Raw genomic sequence first — 23,020 nt, forward strand, 5'->3', positions numbered from 1 at the left:
ATCTGATTTTTAGTTTAATATAGTATAGAACATTTTCCTGCATTTCAATAGTCTTCATATTATTCTTTTTTTAAAAAAAATTTTGTGTCTTTATTTTATTTTGAGAGACAGAGACAGACAGAAAGTGGGTTAGGGGCAGAGAGAGAGGGAGACACAGGATCTGAAGCAGGCTCCAGGCTCTGAGCTGTCAGCACAGAGCCCCACGCAGGGCTCGAACCCACGGACGGTGAGATCATGACCTGAGCCGAAGTCAGACACTTAACTGACTGAGCCACCCAGGGGCCCCATGAAGTGTGTATTTAGAACTTAGTTAACTGTTTAACAAATGCTAGATATCATTTATTTTCACTAGCAGTTTGAATGTACTAGTTTTTCTACAACCCCATCAACATTGGATATTACCAATTAAAAAGCATTTTAAAATAGTATAAACTATATTGAAGGGTGATTCCTGTGGTTCTTTCTTCTCTTCCTGCCCCTTTCTCTTATTCTCCTCCCCTTTAATTGGAGATAGAGAAGGAGACCAAAGGGAAAGGGAAAGTAACCAAAAATTTAAAAAAGATACCATAAGTTGAGACATTGAATTTTTATATGTAACCCTGGTTTCCTTAGACCACTGACCTAGAAAGGATGATCAAAGGGTATAAAACATAATAGTTATATCAGATACATGCTCTGACTCCAAACCTTGCCCAGGGTCACCTTTCACTCAATTCATTGAATCTATTTATTGAATTCCTGCTATGGGCTATTCAGTAGTAGCCACTATAGCTCACCTATATAGTCTGTCAAAGACAGACAAGGACAATTTCTGCTTTCATGGAGTTAACATGCTGTAACGTTGGAAGGTGTACGTGTGTGTGGCAGGGACACAGAGGTGGGAAGACAGACCGTATAATTTCGGATGGTGAGTGGCAGGAGGAAATAAACCAGTGATGCATCTGAAAGACTGGGTTACTTCAGATTGAGTGGAGTGTTCCCATCAGCTGAGCTGAGAGACCTGAACTATAAGGAGCACTCCCTTACCTCCACTAAGATCTATGAGTACTAAAGACAGTTAACGCTACCAAGTCTCTAAAGAGAGTATCGATCTCTGTGACCTCGGGGGATAGAAAGGCTTGAGTATCAGATCTATCTGGCTCCAGGTATGTGGGGACAGATAATGTAATATAGGCATTTGTATGTAAGGAATTGATTTTATTCTAAATGTGGGAAGCCAGGAATGATTTATAAGCAGATTAATTTTAAAAGCTCCACTTGAGGGGCGCCTGGATGGCTTAGTCGGTTAGGCGTCCGACTTTGGCTAGGTCATGATCTCACGGTTTGTGGGTTCGAGCCCCGCGTCGGGCTCTGTGCTGACAGCTCAGAGCCTGGAGCCTGTTTCGGATTCTGTATCTCCCTCTCTCTCTGACCCTCCCCTGTTCACGCTCTCTTTCAGAAATAAATAAAACATCTTTAAAAAAATAAACAAATAAAAGCTCCACTTGATGGGGGCGCAGGGGAAGCTCTGGCTGCTCTGCAGGAATGAATTGTAGGTGACAAAAGCGGAAACTTGCGGCCGAACCGGTGTCCTGACTTAACAGAAGGGGCACATATGCCAGGCTGTTCTAAGCGCTGAGAATGAACAGATTCCTGTCTCCGTGGGGGCGCACACACTAATCGGCAGGGATAAGAAACAGCAAGCACAGTTCCGGCCAGGGCCACACCGCAACGCCCAGTTTCACTGAAAGACGCAGAGAGCGCTCCGCAGGAGAGGGCGCAGGGCGCAGGGCGCAGGGCGGGGCTTCCGGGGGCGGGGCCTGGCCTCCGTTCGTTCTTCCAGCGCCTGCGCCGGAGAGTAAACGCACAGAACCGGGAACGGGTTCGCCGGAACCCAGTGCCCCCGGCTTCTGCTTCCGGGTCGCAGCCATGGCGGTGGCAAATTCAAGCCCTGTCAATCCCGTGGTGTTCTTTGATGTCAGCATTGGCGGCCAGGTGAGGTCCAGGCAGCCGCTGCGCCCAAGGGACACTGCACGGGGCCAGCCAGGAAGATCTCACCCACCCAGGGATAGTGGACTCGAGAGGCCAGATAGCGATACTGGACCAGGACCTACCAACCTGCGGGGAGGGGGCAAGGGAAGGAGAGGAGGAGCCTTGCACATCCTAGCGCCCCGCCTGGGGAGGGAAGGGGCGCCACGCGAGAAGAGGCTATGCAGGCGGAGGTGGGAGAGACCGCTTAGAAAGCGGGAGAGAGGGGTCAGACCCTCCTGTTCCCTGCTCGCTGAGGCCTTGGTGGTCTTGGACCGGACATTCTGACTGTCTCCTGCCGCTTGCAGGAAGTTGGCCGCATGAAGATCGAGCTCTTTGCCGACGTTGTGCCTAAGACGGCGGAGAATTTTAGGTAAGGAGAATTTTAGGTAAGAATTTTAGGTAAGGTAAGATGATGCTCCGGCTCTGCCAGATTAACCCAAGCAGAAGCTGGACCGGTCTCCGGTATTGTGTGCCTGCCTCTATCCGTCCACTCACTGCCCTTGAGATCTGAGTCCCCTTTGTGTCGCTCTGGCTGAAGTCACCGTTTTTACTATTCCCATGTCAATTTATGTCAGTTTTATGCTTAGGTGTCTGGATGTCTGTCTGAATGGGCATGCTGGCGCGAATGTCACCTCCCCTCTCCTCCCCCCATCCCCCCCATTAGGGCGCCCTCAGCTGTGATGTCATGGTGACTGAATCATTTACTCTTCCCTTTCAGGCAGTTCTGCACTGGAGAATTCAGGTCAGTCTCAGACGTGGTTGATTTCTCTGCTTGCTCCTGAAGGGTGTCCTGGGGCTGCAGTGGGGTTTGGGGGGAACCACCAGCAGGCCTTGAATGATTATTGGTGACAGTAATAAGTAATACTCCCATGGGTCTGTCTTCAGTTTATTTGCCTTCTTTGCCGCTGTTCTCCCGGCCATCTTTAGCAGAGTCTTGGCTCCAGTGTGTGGTAAACTGGAAAGGCCTATGATTACCTGTCATCATTCCAGTCTCTTTCTTTTTGGTTATAGAAAAGATGGGGTTCCCATAGGATACAAAGGGAGCACCTTCCACAGGTAAGTCCTTGGCGAGCCATCCCCGCAGGCTTTTCGAATCACTTCCTTAGGGGATTAGTCCCTTTAGAGGAAAATAAAATGATAAGATAATTCCTAGATCTTGAGAAGGAATTTTTGTGAACTCAGCAATTGATTTGAAAAAGCCAAAGTGATAAACATTTTCTTTTTAAATCAATGTTAATCTAAAGTATAACGACTAAATCAATGTTTTTCTAAACCACAGAGCCTCCTCTCAGGATCCCTAATTTTCTGTTTCAGGGTCATAAAGGATTTCATGATTCAGGGTGGGGATTTTGTTAATGTAAGTACTATTCCTTTGCTGTCAAAGACCTACAGGAATGTGATGTTTTGTTATTGCTGCTGCTGCTATTTTTACTATAGGGTGCGGTTTTAAGGCTTGAAAACAATAGCCAAGTAGGAAGGGGGGGGGTGTGATAGGAATGTTCTGTAGGGTTTCTGGCTACTACTCTCTAACCGCAAGGTAACAGACATCAGCATTTTGATTGAGTTACTGACTTTCACTGACTTCCAAATCTTAGCCTTTTAGGTCCAGAAACTGAACTTTTCCAGCACACCTATAGATGATCCATGAGAGACACAAACTACTCAGTCACATGAAACTTCTATAGAAATCAGTTGCAATTTTTTTTTTCCTAAACAGCAGTAAGTCCTTTTCCAGTGAGCTAAATGCTTATGCCCCGTTTCCCTTCCACTTCTGATATCACAATGCCTGGAAAGCTGAGTTTTTCATAAGAAACTGATTAGTGGACAAAAAATCAGAGCAACAGAGGTAGATTGTTCTGGAGCGATATTTCCTCTGTTTTCAAGGAGAGCCTGGTGGAATAGTTCTTCATTGCGAAGCATGTCTTTCTTGTGACTAGAAAGTATGTGTCTCTCATACCAAGCCTCATCCCTGTCTTCTCACCTAGGAGGGTGCTGAATAAACCATATCTTTTCTTCGTAAATCTACTTTTGTCTTTGGCCAGCCTCTTGTGTGCATGGTCTTTCTTACTAATATCATTTGGTTAGTCATGTTGCTATTTTCTTGGATCTGGGAGACATTCTTTCTCCTTCATGTGTATATTTATGTAGTTTAACTCTTAAGAGTTTTTTGTTTTATTTTTAAATTTTTTTAATGTTTTATTTAATTTTGAGAGAGAGAGAGGCGGAGTGCCAGCAGGGGAGGAGCAGAGAGAGAGGGAGACACAGAATATGAAGCAGGCTCCAGGCTCTGAGCTGTCAGCACAGAGCCTAATGCAGGACTTGAACTCATGCTGTGAGTGCATGACCTGAGCTGAAGTCGACACTTAACCAAGTGAGCCACCCAGGTGCCCCTTCTTCGTAGGAGTTTTTAAAGACCTGTCTCTTTCCTATTTAGGGAAGGTTACAAAGAGGCAGATTTTATGCCAGATCAGGCTTTCAGATATGCTTTGTTCCATGTGTGTGATGTAAAACTGGGAAAATCACTAGAAAACCCTGGAGTTTTGTTTTCTCTCTACAAAATGGAAAATAGGGGTGCACTAGGCCTGTATTTCTCATGTACCAACAATTGTCTGGAATCACATAACTGCTCTCTTTAAGCAGGGTATGTCCTCGCCATTTCACCACAGCCACTACCACCTGCTTTCCTTATTCATGTCACTTGCCCCTGTAGGCATTCAAGTTTGCGATCCCTGACTACAACTGATGGTAGTAGGGCTTGGGTGACCGTATACTTTTTTGTTAGCTGGTAAGATGGGTTGAGAATCTATTCTCTGCCCTCTCTCTCCCCTAGGTTCCTGTATTGTCATGTTGTCTTAACAGGGACAGGACCAACTTCTTGCATCATTGCCAGGCACATCTAGTCACTTGCTGATAGCTCCAGAATCAGACAGTATCGTTGGTCAGCCACAAGCCTTTGTCAGCAAGAAACAATTGTTCAGAGCCACTCTTAGGAAAGAGAAAATAGAATGAGTAAGAAGCAGAAGAAGCAGGACTTGAGACCTTCGAAAGTTGGGCCAAGTATATGTATTTCTTTGTTTTAATAATTTTTTTTCTGGTTGCAAAAGTGCAAAATTATCTCTCTAGGAATCTCACTTCTCAAGGAATATATTCTTGCCATTTTAGTTTACAGCTGCCAGTCTCATCATTGCACGTGTATGTGTGCCAAATATAACTTTTAACAGACTTAAGATCATGTATATGTTTTAATATTTTATACTTAATAATTGTCTACATTTTCCTTTGTCATTTAAGTCATTCTTCTAATAGCCACCTATATTCCATTATGAATAGATAATGAATTTATTTGATCAATCCACTATTGTTAAAGGCTTAAGTTGCTTTCTGTTGTTTGTTCTGGAAATTAATTTTGTTGTTTTCCCTACTCTGGCTCCTGGAGAGCAACTGATAGTGTATTTATAGAGAATGATGTGGTAACTGATCTGTCCCCCAGGTTTGTTGGGAAATTGGAAATGAACTTGTTTTTCTCTTCCTTCTGTATGTAGGTAGGTTTTTATGTGGAATTAAAGATATAATAGCTCACATTTATATAATTGTGTATCAATTGCAAGGTCTTTTCTCAGATACTATTTATTTATTTTTAACTTTTTTGTTTGTTTGTTTTTTATTTATATCTGAGAGAGAAGGAGAGAGAGAGACAGAGTACAAGCAGGGGAGGGGCAGAGAGAAGGAGACACAGCCTCTGAAACAGGCTCCAGGCTCCGAGCTATCAGCATGGAGTCCAATGCAGGGCTTGAACTCACGAACTGTGAGATCATGACCTGAGCCAAAATTGGACGCTTACTGCCTGAGCCACCCAGATGTCCCTCTCAGACACTATTTAATTGGATCTTGATGGCAACACTGTAAACAGCAGGTGATTTCATATTCACGTGATAGTTGAGGAAACTGAAGCTCTGTGATAGGAAGTAACTTTCCCAGCTTATAAATGATTGATGTGGAACTCCCATCCATGCCTTTCCACCATACAGAGCTTAGTTTTATTGGTAATTTTTAGTCAAATAAAGGTTTCATCTGACAGCCGTCTTCCTTCTCTGGCTTATGTTAATACTGTTTGGTAATCTTTGCCCCAATACGGGCCCCTTGATTCTTCCCTAGGTCAGTGCTTTCTCTTTCTGCCATTCACCCAGTGTTTGGTTGGAAGAGATTGGTCTTTTGGCAGGCACCTTCTTAATATTAGCTTTGGACCCCAGGTATTCTGTTTAAGGCACTGCAAATATGGCTGTGGTCAACTTACTTTATTACCCTGACATAAGTTTTGCTCACTTGAAAAATGAGGAAGATGATAGCGCTTATTCCACACAGTTACTGGGAGAGCAAAGAGATCATGCAAATAAAGCTAGTTTAAGCAGAAATTGGGGTCTTATGATAAGGTGTTTCATGAAACCCAAAGGAAGAAACAGAACTAGGACCTGGAAAGCCATATGGGACCAAGGCAGTCATTTCTCTCTTCCTGTGGTGCTCTCTATACCTGTGTATTGCCTTCTCTTTCTGTTCTCCAGTCCATCTTGCGGAAGATGGTCACAGCTAGCTTCCAGGTTTACGTGATACGCGTTCAGCATCAAAGAGAGCATCAGTCATGGGGCGCCTGGGTGGCTTAGTCGGTTAAGCGTCCGACTTTCACTTAGGTCATGATCTCGCGGTTCGTGGGTTTGGGCCCAGCGTCGGGCTCTGTGCTGACTGCCAGCTCAGAGCCTGGAGCCTGTTTCAGTCTGTGACTCCCTCCCTCTTTGACCCTCCCCTGCTCACGCTGTCTCTCTCTCTCTCTCTCTCTCTCCTAGAAATAAATAAAACATTAAAAAAAAATTTTTTTTTAAAAAAAAGAGAGCATCAGTCCTTCGTGATTCCCAGGGAAGGAACTTTAGTTGGCCCTGCATTAGTTAGGTGTGCTCCCCTGGGTCAATCAACTTTGGTCAGGAGGGTGGTGTCCATACAGACTAGGCTTCCAAGAGCCCATCCACCTGTGTTGTCTGGGGGAGCAGAGATAGCGGTCAGTCAAGTGAGTAATTTTACATGACAACAGGCATGAGAGTCTTGGGAGTGGCAAGGATTGTGTATGTGATCACTGTACTGTTCTCTACTCTGCCTTGTCTTCACTGAGCTTTCCAGAGGCCCAGCTCTGACCTGTTTTACCCAATCTGTGAGATGCCCCAGCCAGTCTGTGGGCTGCAAGGTGCCTTGGAAGAGGCCGGCTTTAATTATAAGATAGGGTTAGAGAGGTGTGGCTCCCAAAGTGACCTTCAGGAGTAAGAGTGCACCTTCAAAAAGTTGGCTATGGTGCAGCAGCATTCCTCCAGGGGTCCAAGGAGGGGGACCCAACCCTCAAAACCTGCTAACACGTCCTTTCTGTCTTCTCAGGGAGATGGTACTGGAGTCGCCAGTATTTACCGGGGGCCATTTGCAGATGAAAATTTTAAACTTAGGCACTCTGCTCCAGGCCTGCTTTCCATGGTAAGTGCAGGCCAGTCAAGGTTTTGGGTTAGATTTGTCGCCAGCAGGTCTGTGGGTGCCTCTTGAGGCACAGTGCTGTCTCTTGGGATGGAAGCCAAGTTCTTTGCTTCTCTCACTTGTCCCAGGACTCAGCTCTGCCACCCACCTCCTTCCTCAGTTGGCTTTGATTTGGTTGGGCTGGGGCCTCAGCAGTCTTGGGGGTGGGGGGCAAACCTGAACTCTGTGTGTTTTCTTACCTTTGTTTGAGTGAGGGTGTGCGGCTCGGCCTTCAGCCCTGCTACTCAGAGCACAGCCCGCTGTGCTGTCGGGGCCCAGTGCCCGTGCACTTGGTGCTCCGCCCCAGAGTCCCGAGATGACGTTCCACTCATGCTGCCTCCTGGCTGGTCCTCTCTGGGCTCGCTGACCACTCGTGCTCCCTCAACCTGGCACCCCTTCCTACTTAGACCCCCACTCCCACATCTCACTCACCTTTCTCAGCCCCCTACCTGTCCCACTTAACCCCCTCATCTACCCACTCCTGCTCACTCCCCCTTCCCCTTATTCACCCTGCCCTCATTTTCCCTTACCCATCTCACCTTCCTTCCCTCTCACTCTCCGATCTCCCTGCCTCCTCATCACCCATTTCCCTGGTAGTTTCCCCACATTCACTCCCCCAGACCCAATATTTACAGGGACACTCTCAATCCTGCTTGCCTCCCCTTCCACTTATCTATACAGTCGTCATCGAGTGAAGGTTTACACACCCCCACTCTGTGTCAGGCCTCAGGGTAGGGTACAAGGATACAGACCTGATCCCTGCCCTTGTGACACTTAACATCTAATGGGGGAGTCACACATGCAAAATGACAAATCCAGTGTGGTTTAACTCATGCCACTGTGTGTTAAGATGAGGGCACCTCAGGGTATGTAAAGGTACCGTGAGGGCCCCATGGGATGAGAGTAATTACTTTGAGGGGTCAGGCACAGCTTCATAGATGGGAAAGCTTTTGAGTTCTGGAAGGAGCTCTATTCCAGATGGCATTTCAAGTTGAGCAAACAGCCTAGGCAAAGCTGTGGACCATGAAATCGCAGGGGAGCACAGTCAAGGGACTGAAGGCGAGGAAGGTGATGAGATCGTAGGATGTGAACGGGAAGGGAAGGGCCAGTAGAGACCACTGGAGAGGCAGGTAGGTCTAGCTCCTGAAGGGCTTTAAATGCCAGAATAAGGATGAAGTGTGTGGACTTGCATTCTTTGGTTATGGAGAGGTATATACTTTTTTGAGCAAGGGTGATCAATTTTGTAATTTAGAATGAAGACCCTGGCTGCCGTCTGAGTAGCAGATGGGAATGGAGAGTTGGGGGCAGAGAAGCCAGTAAGGAGGCTGCCATGAAAATTGGGCAACACTAAGCCTAGCAAACAGGGTGCAAGCCCCTTTTTTCAGAAAGCCAGGCCAGGCAAGTGCAGGTAAATGCTGCAAGAGTAATTTAGGTGGGCTTGGATCTTTGCCAGGAGGACTAGAACCGTCTAGGTGCATGCCACTATGTTAGCATCCATAGAGGACTCAGAAAAATGGAAGGAACCATTGGTATCTACTCCCTTCAGGCTGACACTGGTGAAGTTGTGCTGTCCTGTCCTATGTACTATTGCGTAATTGTTTTTGTTTCCATCCCCCTCTAGATCATGTGTTCCTCAAGGGCAGGGACAGGGCCTCATTGATCTCTGAGCCTTACTACCTGATACTGAAAGGTGCTGAGTAGATATCAATGAATGACTGAAAGACAATCAGAATGATGGCTCCCATTTATTGGGCAATTACTCAACAAGCACCTTATTTGCATTAATTTATTTTAATCCTCTCAACATCCCTTTGAAATAGGTACAAATGAGGATCCTGAAGCACAGAGAGGTTATGTGACTAAACTAAGGTCACATGGTCAGTGGTAAAGCTGGGATTCCAGCTAGGTCATCATCTGGCTCCAGAGCTGCTTCTCGGAAGTAGTAAGCCATGCTGCCTGAAAGAATGAATAAATGAGTGCATAAAGGCCAAGCATGTCCCCTGAGCTATAAAAACCTGTATAACTGTTCTCCTGCTCCTGCCTGCTTGCTAGTAAATGTTTATACAGCAAGCAGCTAGTTAGGTAGGTTGATTAGAAAGCTCGATTGAAAGGAAAGAATTAGGAGCCCTTGGGAAGTGTACCCCATGTTCCACAGGGTCCCCCTGCCACGACAGCCCAGGCATCCCCTCAGGCATTTCCCGTGAAATGTTCGTAAATGCATGCACAAAAGCCAGGAATAGCCTCATCTACTGTTGTGGGATATTAATTAATTAATTAATTTATTTATTTATTTTGAGAGAGAGCATGTGGGGGTGGGGCAGGAACAGAGAGAGGGAGAGAGAGATGACTCCCAAGCAGGTTCCACACTGCCAGCACGGAGCCTGATGGGGGTCTCAAGCCCACAAACTGTGAGATCATGACCTGAGCCAAAGCCAAGAGGCTGACACTCAACCGACTGAGCCATTCAGGCAGTCCAGACATAGGGACTTTCTAAGGAGAATATAAAATCGTAATGAGAATGTACCCCTGGACTGTGTCTTTAATGTATTTGATACACATTTTTATTCTTGCACGGTTGAACACAGAATCAACCAATTTAAATCCATTAAGCATCCGATTACTGCTAGTGACCTATCTAATAATTTCTGGTTCTGCCATAGTCATAGTAAATTTAGGAGACCTATGCTTTTAATTGTACTTTCAGTTTCCCATTTTCCACTCCTTTTTTTTCCAAAATAAGGGAACTATGCAATAAAATGTTCACAGAGCTAGACAGTAAGGCAATTCTATTGAAAGGTAACTTGGATTTGTTGTACAGAAGTCTGAATTTAGCATATTATAGGCAGTTTAGTGGTATCAACATGTAAAGTACGAAAGTACACTTCCTATGAAAGTCAAATATCACTTTACAAAGTATTACTCTACATTGTAATACTCGCCTGTTCTTTTGTAGTAAATTATGAAATGTAAAGATACAGAAAGAATTTCAGGGGAGGAGATGGGATATGGCTGGAGACTTTCAGACTCTCAATTTAAAAAATACTCTTCCTGTAAAATTCAGTAATCAAAGATTTTGGGTGTAGCTCTAAAAAGCAAACATCATTGATTATATGTAGTCTTTTTTTCCTAGCCTAGGCAACAGGCTTTTTCTCCCTAGTATCTAATTTGTGACTGCAATCCAGTTATAGCCAGTATTGGATTAAATATAGCAAATCGAGCCCCATGAACAATTGTTCCTTAATAAAAATTCACCCTGCAGAAGAATCGTACATTTATTCAAGGATCTAGCTCCTTGACGGCAGATAACTTGTATCCTCTTTATCTCTGTAGCCTTGGATCCTAGCTCAGGAACTGGCTTATAGTAGATATTCAGTAAGGTTTGCTGAAAGAAAGGAATCGGGGCTATAGGCTCTCTGGGGAGTCTCACCCTTCGGCTAGCATGGCCAGGGATACTCACTGAAGGTATATTCGGTTTCTGTCAGGCAAACAGTGGTCCCAGTACAAATGGCTGCCAGTTCTTCATCACCTGCTCAAAATGTGATTGGCTGGATGGGAAGCATGTAGTGTTTGGTGAGTCCTATTCCTGTCCTGGAGTGCAGACCCCAGCCCCCAGACTCCAGGACCGGGAGTGCCCACCTGGTGACTGCTGTGGCAGTAGCAGGGAAGGCGGAAGTGACGGGGGGTGGAGAGGGCTAGAGGGAAGGGCGGAGGGCTGTGTGATGTAGCAGGGAACCCCCCTGAGTGATACGTATGCCTGGGGTAGACCCAGGTGGTACCACTTAGGAAATGCCCCACAGAGGCAGCATGGTACAGTGGGGCTTTGCACTCGCGCAGACCTAGAACTCTGCTCCTTATGAACTGTGACCTTGGGCAAATCATTTCACTTCCATCAAGTCCCAAGTTTCTGATGGTTTCATGAGGATCAAACGATATGATGGCTAAGCGTGGACACTGCAATCTGGAAAGTGCTATGCAGATGAGAGTAATAAAGTCCAGCTCGTACTCTTCCCACAGGAAAAATCATTGATGGACTTCTAGTGATGCGAAAGATTGAGGTGAGTTCTATTTTGATTTCCTGTCTTTTGGCCATTCTGGTCCAGTAGCCCCTGAGTAGTATGAGGGTCTAGAGAGCCAGGAGACAGCTCCAGCGAGGTAGGCCCAGTCTTTCCTGCTCCGGTGGCACGGGCTCCCTCAGGAAGAGGGAGGAGTACAGAGGAGTCGTGGCCCCTCACCTCCATTTTCTTGGCCTGTAGATTTGCCTCTAGTTGTACACTGAGGTTTGGCCTCTGGTGGCCCCTTCACTTACTTGATAAAATCCTACTCAGCATTGAATTCAAGATCCTTCGTGACTTGGCCCCCGCTACCTCTGCACAGCCTCTTCTCCCTGTGTTGCCTCCATATTCTGGTTACAGCAGGCCACTTGCTCAAATATGGCATACGCGTTCCTGCCTCTTGCTGCTTCCTGCCCCTGAACATTTGCTAATGCTGTTTCCGCCACCGGAATGCTCTTCTTCTTTCTTTTCCTCCCGGTGGGATCCCATTCGTCCTTCTAGGCCCAGCTTCTCTGTCCTCTCTTGTGTAAATCTTTCCCTGACCTGTTTAGTTGCTTCCTCTGCCCTGTTGTATAAACTCTCTTATAACTTATTACATTGTTACACATCATAGGTTTGCTGTTTTTTTTTAATGTTGTACCTTTTCTTTTTGGTCTGGATTACCTGTACCCTTGTGCTAGGACATGCATGGACTGTGACCATTTCAATCTCTGAATCCTCAGTCCTTAGCACAGGGGCTGGCGGGCATCAGTAAATGTTTGGTGAGTGCGTGTCTGAGTCGATGACTCTCCACTGTGCTTTCTCTCCTAGAATGTTCCCACAGGCCCCAACAATAAGCCCAAACTACCTGTGGTGATCTCACAGTGTGGGGAGATGTAGTCCAGAGCGAGACTGATCAGGTATGTGTGTCTTTCTCCTCCTGGTAAGGATTCCCCAGTGAAGTCAGCACGGTCTAGCAGAAGGAACTTTAGACTTGAAAACGTGGGGAGTGAGCCCATTTCCTCTCTCTGTGACCTTGGGGAAATCACTTCCCTTCTCTGAGCCTGTCTCCTCATCTGTCAAATGGAGGTAATATTTATTTCTTAGGCTGATCGTAAGGATCTAAAGAGAAAGGGTTATTAGGGCATTTTACTCCTACCACTTTGTGGTTGACAGAGTATCAACCTGAAATGTTTAAATAAACATTAAAAAAAATTAAAAAGGGCCATCTGGGTGGCTCAGTTGGTTAAGTATCCAACGCTTGATTTTGGCTCAGGTCATAATCTCACAATTTATGAGTGTGGAACCTACTTGGGATTCTCTCTCTGCTCCTCCCCTGTTCTCTTGCTCTCTCTCAAAATAAATAAACTTAAAAAAAAAAACCTGACAATATACTATGTTTGTAGCATATAGCTTATTTTACCCTTCTCTTACAATTTGAATAGTTATACATTCTGAGTCTTTGTTCTTTATTTTATATGTTGTGACTATTTTGCCCAGAATGTATTTTAAGCAAAAAGCTAACAATGTGTTGCTTACCTTAACTTTGGTGATGTCCTTTGTTAAACAGAAGTTCTAAATTTTGATGAGGTCAAACTTATCAGTTGTTTCTCTTAGGGCTTTTGTGGTTGTGTCTTCTTTACGAAAGTCCTTCGTATCTCAGATCATAATGTCTTTTGTATTTTTTCTAATATTTCTGTGATTTTATTTATAAACTTAAAAATTATCTAGAAGTTATTTTTCTTTTCTCTGCCTTTTTTTTCTGAATGGAGATCTAGTCAAATGTCAGAGCATTTTAATAACTGTACATACCTCTGTGACTTAATTTGTGTTCATAGCATCTGGCACTTACAGGCATTTATTAAAAATTTACAACATGAGTTCATGGAGAGGGAGAATGTCAGGCATTTTAGGCAAGGAACTGGTGGTAGCAAATGCTAAGGGAGGCATGCACAAGTGTGCGCTAAATGCTGCACGTGGTCCTCTCATCCAGCCAGATGGTCCCTTCAGGCACAGGCGACACCCTGAGCTGTCTCTTCTACCAGAACTGGAGGTTCCTAGGGCACAACCTGCTGTCCCCCTTCAGTAGTGGCTGGCAATTCCTCCCACTTATTTCTTTGCTGAACCTAAGTTAGGCTACCAGATCATTTTCCTTTTAGGGATTGACCCCTGATCACTATTGGAGGACAGAGAGGAAAAGAACAAAGTTTAGAAATTTTTTGTTTGGGAGCCTCATTTCCATATTTTTCTGAGTCCCTGACAGAGTTTGTGGCAATCCTTTTGGGGGTTTGATTTCTGAGGGTGGTGCTCACAACCCTCCCTTCCTCGTCCTTTAATAACAAAGGGCACATAAACCTTTGCCCCCGTGGAAGCCTCTCTTCTCAGCCTGCAACCCAAGCATAACAGATCCCCCAGGGGCCAGTTGATGTTCCAGAGGCTTCTAGACCAGAACTGTCCAGTAGAAACTCCTTTCTGTGATGGTGGAAATGTTCTGTATCTGTGCCATCCATCATATAGCTCCCAGCCACATGTGACAGTTGAGCACTAGAAATGTGGCTGATGTGACTGAAGGGCTGGATTTTTTATTTTTTTTTATTTTATTTTAATTAAATTTAAATATAGTACTTCCAACTCAGTCTCCTACCCCTGACATGCTCAGAATTGAATCTTTCATAGCTAATACTTAGGGGCAATATAATAATAGCGGTTATCATTTATTGCATACTTCTTGTGGTCAGATATTGAGCTAAGAACTTGAATGATCTGATTTAACTTTACCAAAAATCCTTATCATAAGTTTTAAGGTGTTAGGGAATCTAGGTAGCAGCCTGACCTAAAAGGGCCCTGCTTTGGGTTTCTCAGTAATGTAATGTGGGAGAAAGTAAGGAAAAGTAGAGATTAATTCTCTGGGGAGAATGGGAGTATCATCCCATTATTTTTCTTCCTAGCGGTTAAAGTTACAAGCGTCTCTAATTCCCACGGGAGTCTTTCAGGTCCCCCAGGTTATTTGGGACAGGATAATGGTTGACAGCCAGTACAGATGCTGTTTTCAAGCCCTATTGAGCAGTGTTTCTCAAACTTTACTGCCCTTACGAATCACCAGGAGATCTTGTTAAAATGTTGCCTCTAATTCAGTGGGTCTGGATGGGGCCAGAGATTTTGTCTTTCCGACCAGCCCTCAGGAGATGCTGATGCTCTCTTTGAGTGGCAAGGCTGTAATGGAATCACAGAGCCTGCTTTTTCGTTGAGAAGCCACCATATTCCAATCAGAAAAGACCCAGGAGGTCCTCTCTTGGCGGTCCTGGTCCAGCAAGAATCGACTGCCTCCAATTCAAAGTGTCACCTAATCATGCGTGTGGGGCCTTGTGCCTAGGCTCTGGAAATAAATGAAGATGGGATGGAGATAGAAGACAGGTACAGTGACTCTCAGCACTACTTCCCTAGGAAGCACTTCCTTCTAGAACTTCTGTGTTTTGCCTTAGGTCCTGACTTTGGTTTTAGTGAGGATGAAGTTTTCTGTACAACTCTAGATGTAGAAACCATGCTTTTATCTCTGTGGGTCCTGTGAAAGCTTTTTATGAGGAATTTGGTTAGGTATACATATGTGAACCTTGGCCTCAGGGTTTGCCCGCTCTAGTCTGATGCCCGCTCTAGTCTGAACTGGGTTCTTTGCTCCTTACAACCACTTGGGGGCTGATGGAACCTCTGTTTTGAAAGCCAGAGAGTCTCTTGGAATAGAGAGTGGTTGTGAGCTCTGGCAGCCCAGCTAGTCTGAATTGTGGCCCTTCCGGTTATCCACAAACCTGGTGCCTGTAGCAAGCAGTAGATAGCTTTCTTCTTTCAGTGTTTCCCGAATTTCCCTAAGAATCGAATCACTTGGGGGCATTTGTTAAACCTACTAATTCCCAGATCCCTCCCCTGGAGAGTCTGAGTGAGTGAGTTTGAGGTAGGATCCTGGATGCTGTGTTTGTTAACAAGCAACTAAGATGCTTCTTATCAGAGAAATGTGGGTAACCTGTTTTAGGTAGTGCTGTGATAAATATCTTTTAACATTTGCAACTTAGAAAAAGTATATAATTAGCACAACACATAATTTTATGGTTATTATAACAGACCTTATTAAAGTTGTGATTATGTTAAAAATTAATTGTACTTATGGATGGTGGTTATGAGGACATTGGTGATGGTGCTGTTGGAATGACTGAGGTTTAGGACACCCTAGCCCCAGCTTCTAGGATTACCTGTAGATGTGATATGTTACTATAGACGAAGGTTATGAAAGACTTGTTGGTGGCACATGGACGGGTCCTTCATTCCTTCAACTAAGCACCACTTAATTGAGATGGGTCCTGTGCTGCATATGAGGCTGCAGATTTGAAAAGCCCAGTTCCTGCCTTCAAGGAACTCACGGTCTCTTGAGGAAACTGACAACTACAGTAGAGTAAAGCGCTGGACTGGGAAAAGTAAGGGAAGCCAGAATACCAGTGTCTGCCTGGAGTGGTTTGGGAAGACTACAGAAGGGATGATGCTTTGGCTGAGTATATGAAAGAAGAGAGTGTCTCCAGTAGCTAAAACGGGAAGGTATTCTGGGCAGAGGGAACAGCATGAGCAAAGTGTAAAGACACTGCTAATAATTCCATATGGCCAAAGCAGGAAGGTATGAAAGAAAAGCAAAGGGTAAGAGGTAAGGCCAGTGGAGGCCAGGGCCAGCTATAGCACCAGTGTAGGCTGAGACATTCATATGTTATCATGGGGGTAGGCTTTAGGCAGTATGCACCTTTTCTCCCCCTGGGGTGAGAGTCCATGGTACTCCCGAGGTTCTCAAAAGGCAGCCTGGCCCTCCAAAAAGAACCAGGCCAATGGGAGCCACTGGAGGATTTTGAGCAGGAAAACACGGTGATCGAATTGTCCTATTCTGAAGATGATTCTGGCAGCAACGTGGAGAGTAAGCTGAGGCTGGTGAGGTGTGCACTACAGTAGGCCAGGCCAGAGAACAGGTCCCCCTCGAAAATATGGGCCTAGGGAGCTCCAGAGATATGGCAGCAAATATTTGCATGCCTGCTGGGTGTGTGACACTGTTTGTTCCCTTCCCTGAAAGACAGAAGCCCTGCCAGCTAAAAAAGGGAGGGAAGGGGAAAATGGCTCCTTTCCAGTCCAATCCAGTACAAAGGCAGAGCTCCCAGCCTCGCAATCAGGTGTCACACACATTGAGGTACACCATGCCAGCAAAATACCACATAGCCTCAAAGGTAGATCTGTATATATGTTGGCAGATTTCTGGAGTACATTAAGTGACAAAGTCAAGATAGAGTACATTTGAGGGGCGCCTGGGTGGCTTAGTCGGTTAAGCGTCCGACTTTCGCTTAGGTCATGATCTCGCGGTGCGTGGGTTCGAGCCCCGCGTCGGGCTCTGTGCTGACTGCCCGCTCAGAGCCTGGAGCCTGTTTCAGTCTGTGACTCCCTCTCTCTCTAACCCTCCCCTGCTCACGCTGTCTCTCTCTCTCCCCTAGAAATAAATAAAAAAATAAAAAAAAACATTTAAAAAAATTAAAAAAAAAAAGTGAGTACATTTGAATAACTATTTTCGAAATTATGTAGTGATATATAGCCAACTGTTAGTAACAGTTCTTTCTGCAGTGTAGAGAGCAGAGTCCTTTTTTTCCCGTTACTAGTGTCATGTATATGCTTGAAATTTCTATACTGACCGTGTATCTTAGAAATATACACCGTATGTACATAGTTTTAACAGATCCTCATTCCTCTCAGCTGCTCCCAAGAACATGTGGCTGACCTCAGCCTGTCAATCACTCCTGGTCACTCCACCTCCTCCCAGGCATAGGCACAGTCAATGGTGCCTTCCTGGGTGCCCCCACAGCACTTGGTTCATCTCTCTACACAGCATTTAACACAGCATATCACAAATGTGTTGGCCTGGTTTTCTCTAGACAGAACTCCTTGAGGCAGGGACCATGGTGACTGACACACACAGGGCCTGGTCTGTGATGGAGCTTCGGTCCTGGAGCACCATGGAACTTACAAATCATGTTTATGCAGTTTTGTACATTCTGCTTGGGGGCTCAGGGTTAAACTTCTGTCTGAGCCTGCAGTATGATTCCAGGACTCGCTGTCCCCTGGAGGAAAAGGGGTGTGGCCATGTGTAGGGGGCGGGAGACCATAGTTTCTGAGTGTACTTACCCTGTTCTTTTAGTAAAACCAACTCCAAGGCCATAAACAGAGGGTGTGGACTTTACTTTCTCTATAACCCTGGGACCAAAACCTGCAAGGAAGAAGGCTTTCTCTTTGTTCTGAGTTCTACAGAGAGCCATCAAGGTCTGATAAAAAGCACACAGACTTTGGAGCCAAGTAGACCAGGAAGCCCCATCACTGTCAAACCATTAAACTCTTGGGGACCCTAGTTTCCTCTTTTACTTAATTACAGGCAATATGTACTGCACAGAGTTTGTGAAGGATAAATAAATGAGATGATACGTGTGGCTATAAATGTTAGTTTCTTTCTTCTTGGTTCTTGTGTAATACACCTCTTAACTTACCCTGGGGAAGCAAAGATCTGACCTAGGGCAAGAGTCAGACCAGTTCTGTGCTTTTGGGCAAAGCAGGTTAGGAATGTAGAGAAGAGCTGGGAGTGTTGTCTCTCATGGAAAGTCCCCTTCCAGTGCCTCTTCCATCCTTAACAGACTTCCTTGTCTCTGCCATTGTAGGCCTTCCCTGGCTCTGGGTGACGTTATTGAGTAAGATAATCTGGATTGGCCCCTGTGTTTGCTTCCCTGCCTGCTGCCGCCCTTTTTGATCAAGAGACCTTGGAAGTGTCACAGATTCAGAAACCCAAGATTTTCTGTTTAAGTTTTCGACTGTAAATAAAGTGGTTGGTTTTTGTTTTTGTTTTGTACCCATGTTGTTTTGTAATGGTTGTAATAACAGACTGTCTCCTCATGCCTTAGCTTCGGCTGGGAAGCCTGGCCCTTGCCACGGGCTAGTGAGGACCAGAGCCGAAATGTAGCTGTGACTAGGTGATGTCTCAGACCTGCAGGCAGTTGTAGCAGCCCCCTCTCGGGCTCCAGCTGCTGGGCAAAGATGGTAGAGCCCCAGGGCTAGAAGCACTCTTTATTCCAAGGATATTCCCAGTAGGTTCAGTTTGGTTGGTTCTAGAACCTGGGGGAAATGGGTCACTAACTTGGGATAGTTTTGGATGGGAGACCATTTGGTAGAAGGTGTCTTGATCATGAGGAAGTGGGAATAATTTACTCAAAAATCTTCTTTTCAACCTGGGGTCATTTTATAAACAGCAGAGGTCTTGCTCCCCTTTTCAGAGCCCCAGTTTTCTTCCCCTTTCAGAGCCCCAGTTTTCTCATCTGTAAAATGGGGATAATAATACCTATCTACCTCATAGCACTGTTGAAAGGGTCCAATACGAGAATGGATGGGAAGGTAACTTGTAAACAGTACCATGCCTTGGAAATGCTTATCTTGAAAGGACCTAGCCCACCTAGAAAGATCCCACTGCGCATAATGTTCAGGAGGTTAAGGGAGTTACATGGTATTGCTTTCATGAGGCAGCTTCTATGCTATCCCATTCCTACTTTTGCCCCTCTTGGCTCAGGGGCAGGGATGACTCCTAACTCCTGGCAGTGGCAGAGGTAGCACAGAGCTGACTTCTATGACAGAAGAGAACCTGCTTACATGTGCCATTGCAGTGTATCGGGGTCCAAGGGAGCTGGTGAGATATATAAGGTCCCTTCAGTATAGGTATTTGCAACTCTCTGTAGCTAAGCAAATAGGGTTCAGGAAATGAAGGGAAGAGAGGACTGACCTGGCAGAGGAGAGATCTTTAAGTTACTAGACAAGGTGGAATTAGAGAGAGGAAAGGGGATGAGCAGCTGGATCCTGAGCTGACGTTCTGGTGATGGGCCATTCAACTAAATTCACTTACACTTGGCACCTTCATTCTAGGCCAGCCTCTTTCCTGGCCACAGGAGCTGCAAGTGAGTAGGATGTGGCCCATGCTTGTGGCAGGAGACAGGCACATTTCCATTCAATGTGGTATTAAAATGTGAGCCTTAGGGCAGGAAATGTAGGTCGTTTTGTTTTGTTTGACTGCTATGTCCCCACACCTAGAAGAGGTAAGTATCTGGTACCTAGTAAGTGCTGAAGAAATACCTGTTGCGTGAATGCCATGTGCGAGATGCTGGGGTAAGCTGGGGGTTGGGGGAAGGGGGTGCCAGCAGGGGGAGGAGTGAAAGGAAGAGGTAACCTTTGTGGTAAGTATTGATGGATTGGTTGGAATTAGCCAGGAGATAAGGGTGGAGAGGGCTTTCTAGGAAGAGGAACTATGTTTTGGGGCCGGAGTCTGTTAGGGATAGAGGACAAGGTGCATGTTATGTTGCAAAGGAGATTCTTGGAATGAACTCTCTTGCCTTTCACACCACTTAAAGGTAGGCGCTGGGGTTGTCTACACTGGTTGCCATGCTGGGCAGTGTGGCAGGGGGCCAGCAAAACTGCGGAGTGGAGAGTTCCCACCTTGGAACAGGGGTTGAATTTTGGCATGAACTATTTACCCTCTAGGGCTTCAGTACCATCTTGGTAGTGGTCTGGAGGTGGTTACAAGGAAACTCGTTTCTTAAATAACTTGTCTTTATGCTCACTGAGCATGAAGAGAGAGCTTAGTGAAATAATCGAATAAGTAATGATACTTTTAAGTAACATTTTAAAGACAAATGTTACAGAATTTACATTTCTGCTGAGAAGCCATCCCTTCAAAGCAGTTACATAGGAAAGGTTGCTCATTTATTTGCAGAGGTGCTGGTCCCATGATTCTAAGTGTCTTTGTAACTCTACCTTGGGGAAAAAGTCTCAAGCCAAAGGGCACACTTTTAAGTGTCCCCAGTGTTGGCAAAACTGCCTTTTGAGAAAACATTTTCTTTTTAACAGTCAAAAGTTATCTGGAGCTGGGGTGGCTGGGTGGCTCAGTCAGTTAAGCACTGGATTTTGGCTCAGGTCATGATCTCATGGTTTGGGAGTTCGAGGCATGCATTGGACTCTATGCGGTTTGGCACCCAGCCTGCTTGCTATTCTCTCTCTCGCTCTCTCTGCCCCTGCCCTGCTTGTGCTGTCCATCTCTCAAAATAAATTAATTTTTAAAAAGTTATCTGGAGCTGGAACAGATGAGTAGCGGCTCTAGAATCCACCTATTCTCTCCATACGTATTGTTGCTGTAAGCCTTCTTCACCTGTATTACTGGCACAGCTGTCCACCTGCTGCACTACCTTCTCCAATCCATTTTCTATACCACGTTATTCATATAACAAAGTTCTTTTTTTTTTAGTTTTTTAATGTTTATTGATTATTGAGAGACAGAGACAGCATGAACGGGGGAGGGGCAGAGAGAGGAACACACAATCCAAAGCAGGCTCCAGGTTCTGAGCTGTCAGTACAGAGCGGGATGTGGGGCTCAAACCCACAAACCGTGAGATTGTAACCTGAGTCGAAGTTGGCTGCTCAACCAACTGAGCCACCCAGGCACCCCTCGTATAACAAATTTCTTAAGATACTGTCTTTTCGGTACTAGGCTACATGCTTCAGGAACTCACAGTCTGAAGAGAGGAAGATTTAATTTGTGCAACACAGTGTGTTAGGATACGAGGGTCTCCTAGCGAAGTAACATTTGAGGCAAGACCCAAAGGATGAAGAGTTAAGCAAGCAAAATAAGAAGAGACAAAGGAAGAACATTATAAGTAGAGGGACTAGTATGTGATAGCTCAAAGGAAGCAAGTCTAAAAAGATCACCTGTAAGGCTGAACAAGGAATGTGAAAGAAGTGTCAGAAGTAAGCTTAGAGAAGTCCTGCAGAATCCTGTAAATCACAATAAGGAATTTAGACAGTAGTAGTCACTGAAAGATATGACTGTCATGATCAGATAGATGTTTTCCAAAGAACACCTTGGATGTCCTGGTGGAGAATGTTAGAGAAAGAAAGAGGTAGAGACTGGCTAGGAGGTCACAGCAGTGCTCTAAAGAGAGGGGTCAGCAACTGGTTGGCAGGTCAGATCACATTCCCTGTTTTTCAATGGCTCAGAAGCTAAGAATAAGAATTTTTTTAATGTTTAAATAGTTGAAACAAGATTTTGTGACATGTAAAAATATGAAATTCAAAATTTCAGTGTCCATAAATAAAGTTTTCTCGGAACACAGGTGCACTTGTTTATTGATTGGCCGCTTTCAGGCTGAAGTTGAGCAGCTTAGACAGAACTGTCTGAACCCTACAGAGCTTAAAATATTGGCTATCTGGCCCTTAGAGATGATGTTTGCCTACTCCTGCTCTAAGCAATAGAGGATTGCCTACACCAGTGTCATGGCGGTAGGAATGAAGAGCCTCTGGTTTGGCATTTAGAGATACTTATGACTGATTGGGGGAGGCCTTTAGGAGGTGGGAGTGACAGCCTAGATGATACTGCTGGGGTAAGGACTACTGCACTAGCTTACTCCCTCCCTACTTCCTTTTTTACCCCTCTTCAACCCATTCTCACCCCTCTACAACCCATTCTCCACACCCAGTAGCCTTTAAAAAAAAAAAATCTTCCACTCCCCACTGACAATTACCCTTTTCACTATTGCCCTAAGGATAATTTCAAATAAAATGTTACTAATTGGAACCTGCCTACCTTTATAACCCAAAGTCTTCATTATAGTCTTACTCGACTACTTTACTTCTATTTCTCCCAGACCCCCATCTTCTTGCCTCTAGGCTTTTCCATAAACCTTCTTGCTCCTGGAGTCAGCGCTCCACCTTCTTGCCGCCAACACTCCCAAAATGCTTTGTGCTTTTGCAGAGCTGGAGTATTTGTGCAGTGTTGGGTGTTTAAATTTCTGTCTTCATCCGCAGACTGAATTTAAGGCAGAAAATGACTCGTGAAGTAAAGCATCCCAGGTCAATAGTAGAAGCTTAATAAAGAACAAATGGAGGTGGAGGACTTCAGCTACATCAGGTGGCAGCCTCATTTATAAATCGTTTGTGAAATGTGAATAGTAATCCCTATTTCACACGGCTGTTGAACGGATAAAATACAAGGGAAATGCCTAGCTTGCTCAATAAACGTGAGTTGAAATTAAACCTGATTTGTGGCCAATACAGAAAGACGTGAATACTTAACGAGACAGTCCTTGTATGCCTGTAAGATGGATCAGAAGGCAAGTCCCCGTGGAGTACATCACCGCCCTCCGCCCTAAATATGCCGAGCAGGAGCGGTCTGAGGGACAGCGTGGCCACGCCAAGGTGACTGCTCCGCCGAAACGGACGCTCTTTGAATGCATACGTTCCAGAAACCCTCGGCTGTGCCGAGAGTACACGGCCATTGTAGAAAAGACGGCTTTATCCGCAGTAATGGTCCAGGGTCACAAGGACCACATTTACGGCAGGGGGAG

General features: G+C 45.3%; 1 protein-coding gene across 2 annotated transcripts; it reads left to right on the top strand.

The window, feature by feature from the left end:
- Nucleotides 1–1,839: 1,839 nt before the first annotated feature.
- PPIH (peptidylprolyl isomerase H) lies at nucleotides 1,840–18,492 on the top strand. Of its 2 annotated transcripts, XM_077752017.1 has the most exons (10): nucleotides 1,843–1,974; nucleotides 2,316–2,380; nucleotides 2,729–2,752; nucleotides 3,022–3,066; nucleotides 3,325–3,367; nucleotides 7,426–7,518; nucleotides 11,037–11,124; nucleotides 11,569–11,609; nucleotides 12,417–12,505; nucleotides 18,305–18,492. In XM_077752017.1, the coding sequence occupies exons 1-9, from the start codon at nucleotides 1,909–1,911 to the stop codon at nucleotides 12,483–12,485; spliced, it is 534 nt and encodes a 177-aa protein (XP_077608143.1). In that variant the 5' UTR covers nucleotides 1,843–1,908; the 3' UTR covers nucleotides 12,486–12,505; nucleotides 18,305–18,492. The 2 variants fall into 2 exon arrangements, with proteins under 2 accessions (XP_077608144.1, XP_077608143.1); XM_077752018.1 differs by lacking the exon at nucleotides 7,426–7,518 and having other exon boundaries at nucleotides 1,840–1,974.
- The last annotated feature ends 4,528 nt before the right edge of the window (nucleotides 18,493–23,020 follow it).

This window comes from Crocuta crocuta, unplaced genomic scaffold, assembly GCF_008692635.1.
Source record: "Crocuta crocuta isolate KB4526 unplaced genomic scaffold, BGI_CrCroc_1.0 scaffold367, whole genome shotgun sequence".
Taxonomy (NCBI): domain Eukaryota; kingdom Metazoa; phylum Chordata; class Mammalia; order Carnivora; family Hyaenidae; genus Crocuta; species Crocuta crocuta.

Excerpts from the sequence above, each read along its gene's own strand:
- PPIH (XM_077752017.1), top strand. The coding sequence starts at position 1,909 with ATGGCGGTGGCAAATTCAAGCCCTGTCAATCCCGTGGTGTTCTTTGAT. Across the intron at positions 1,975-2,315 it reads ATGTCAGCATTGGCGGCCAG|GAAGTTGGCCGCATGAAGAT; the intron begins GTGAGGTCCAGG and ends TGCCGCTTGCAG. Across the intron at positions 3,368-7,425 it reads AGGGTGGGGATTTTGTTAAT|GGAGATGGTACTGGAGTCGC; the intron begins GTAAGTACTATT and ends CTGTCTTCTCAG.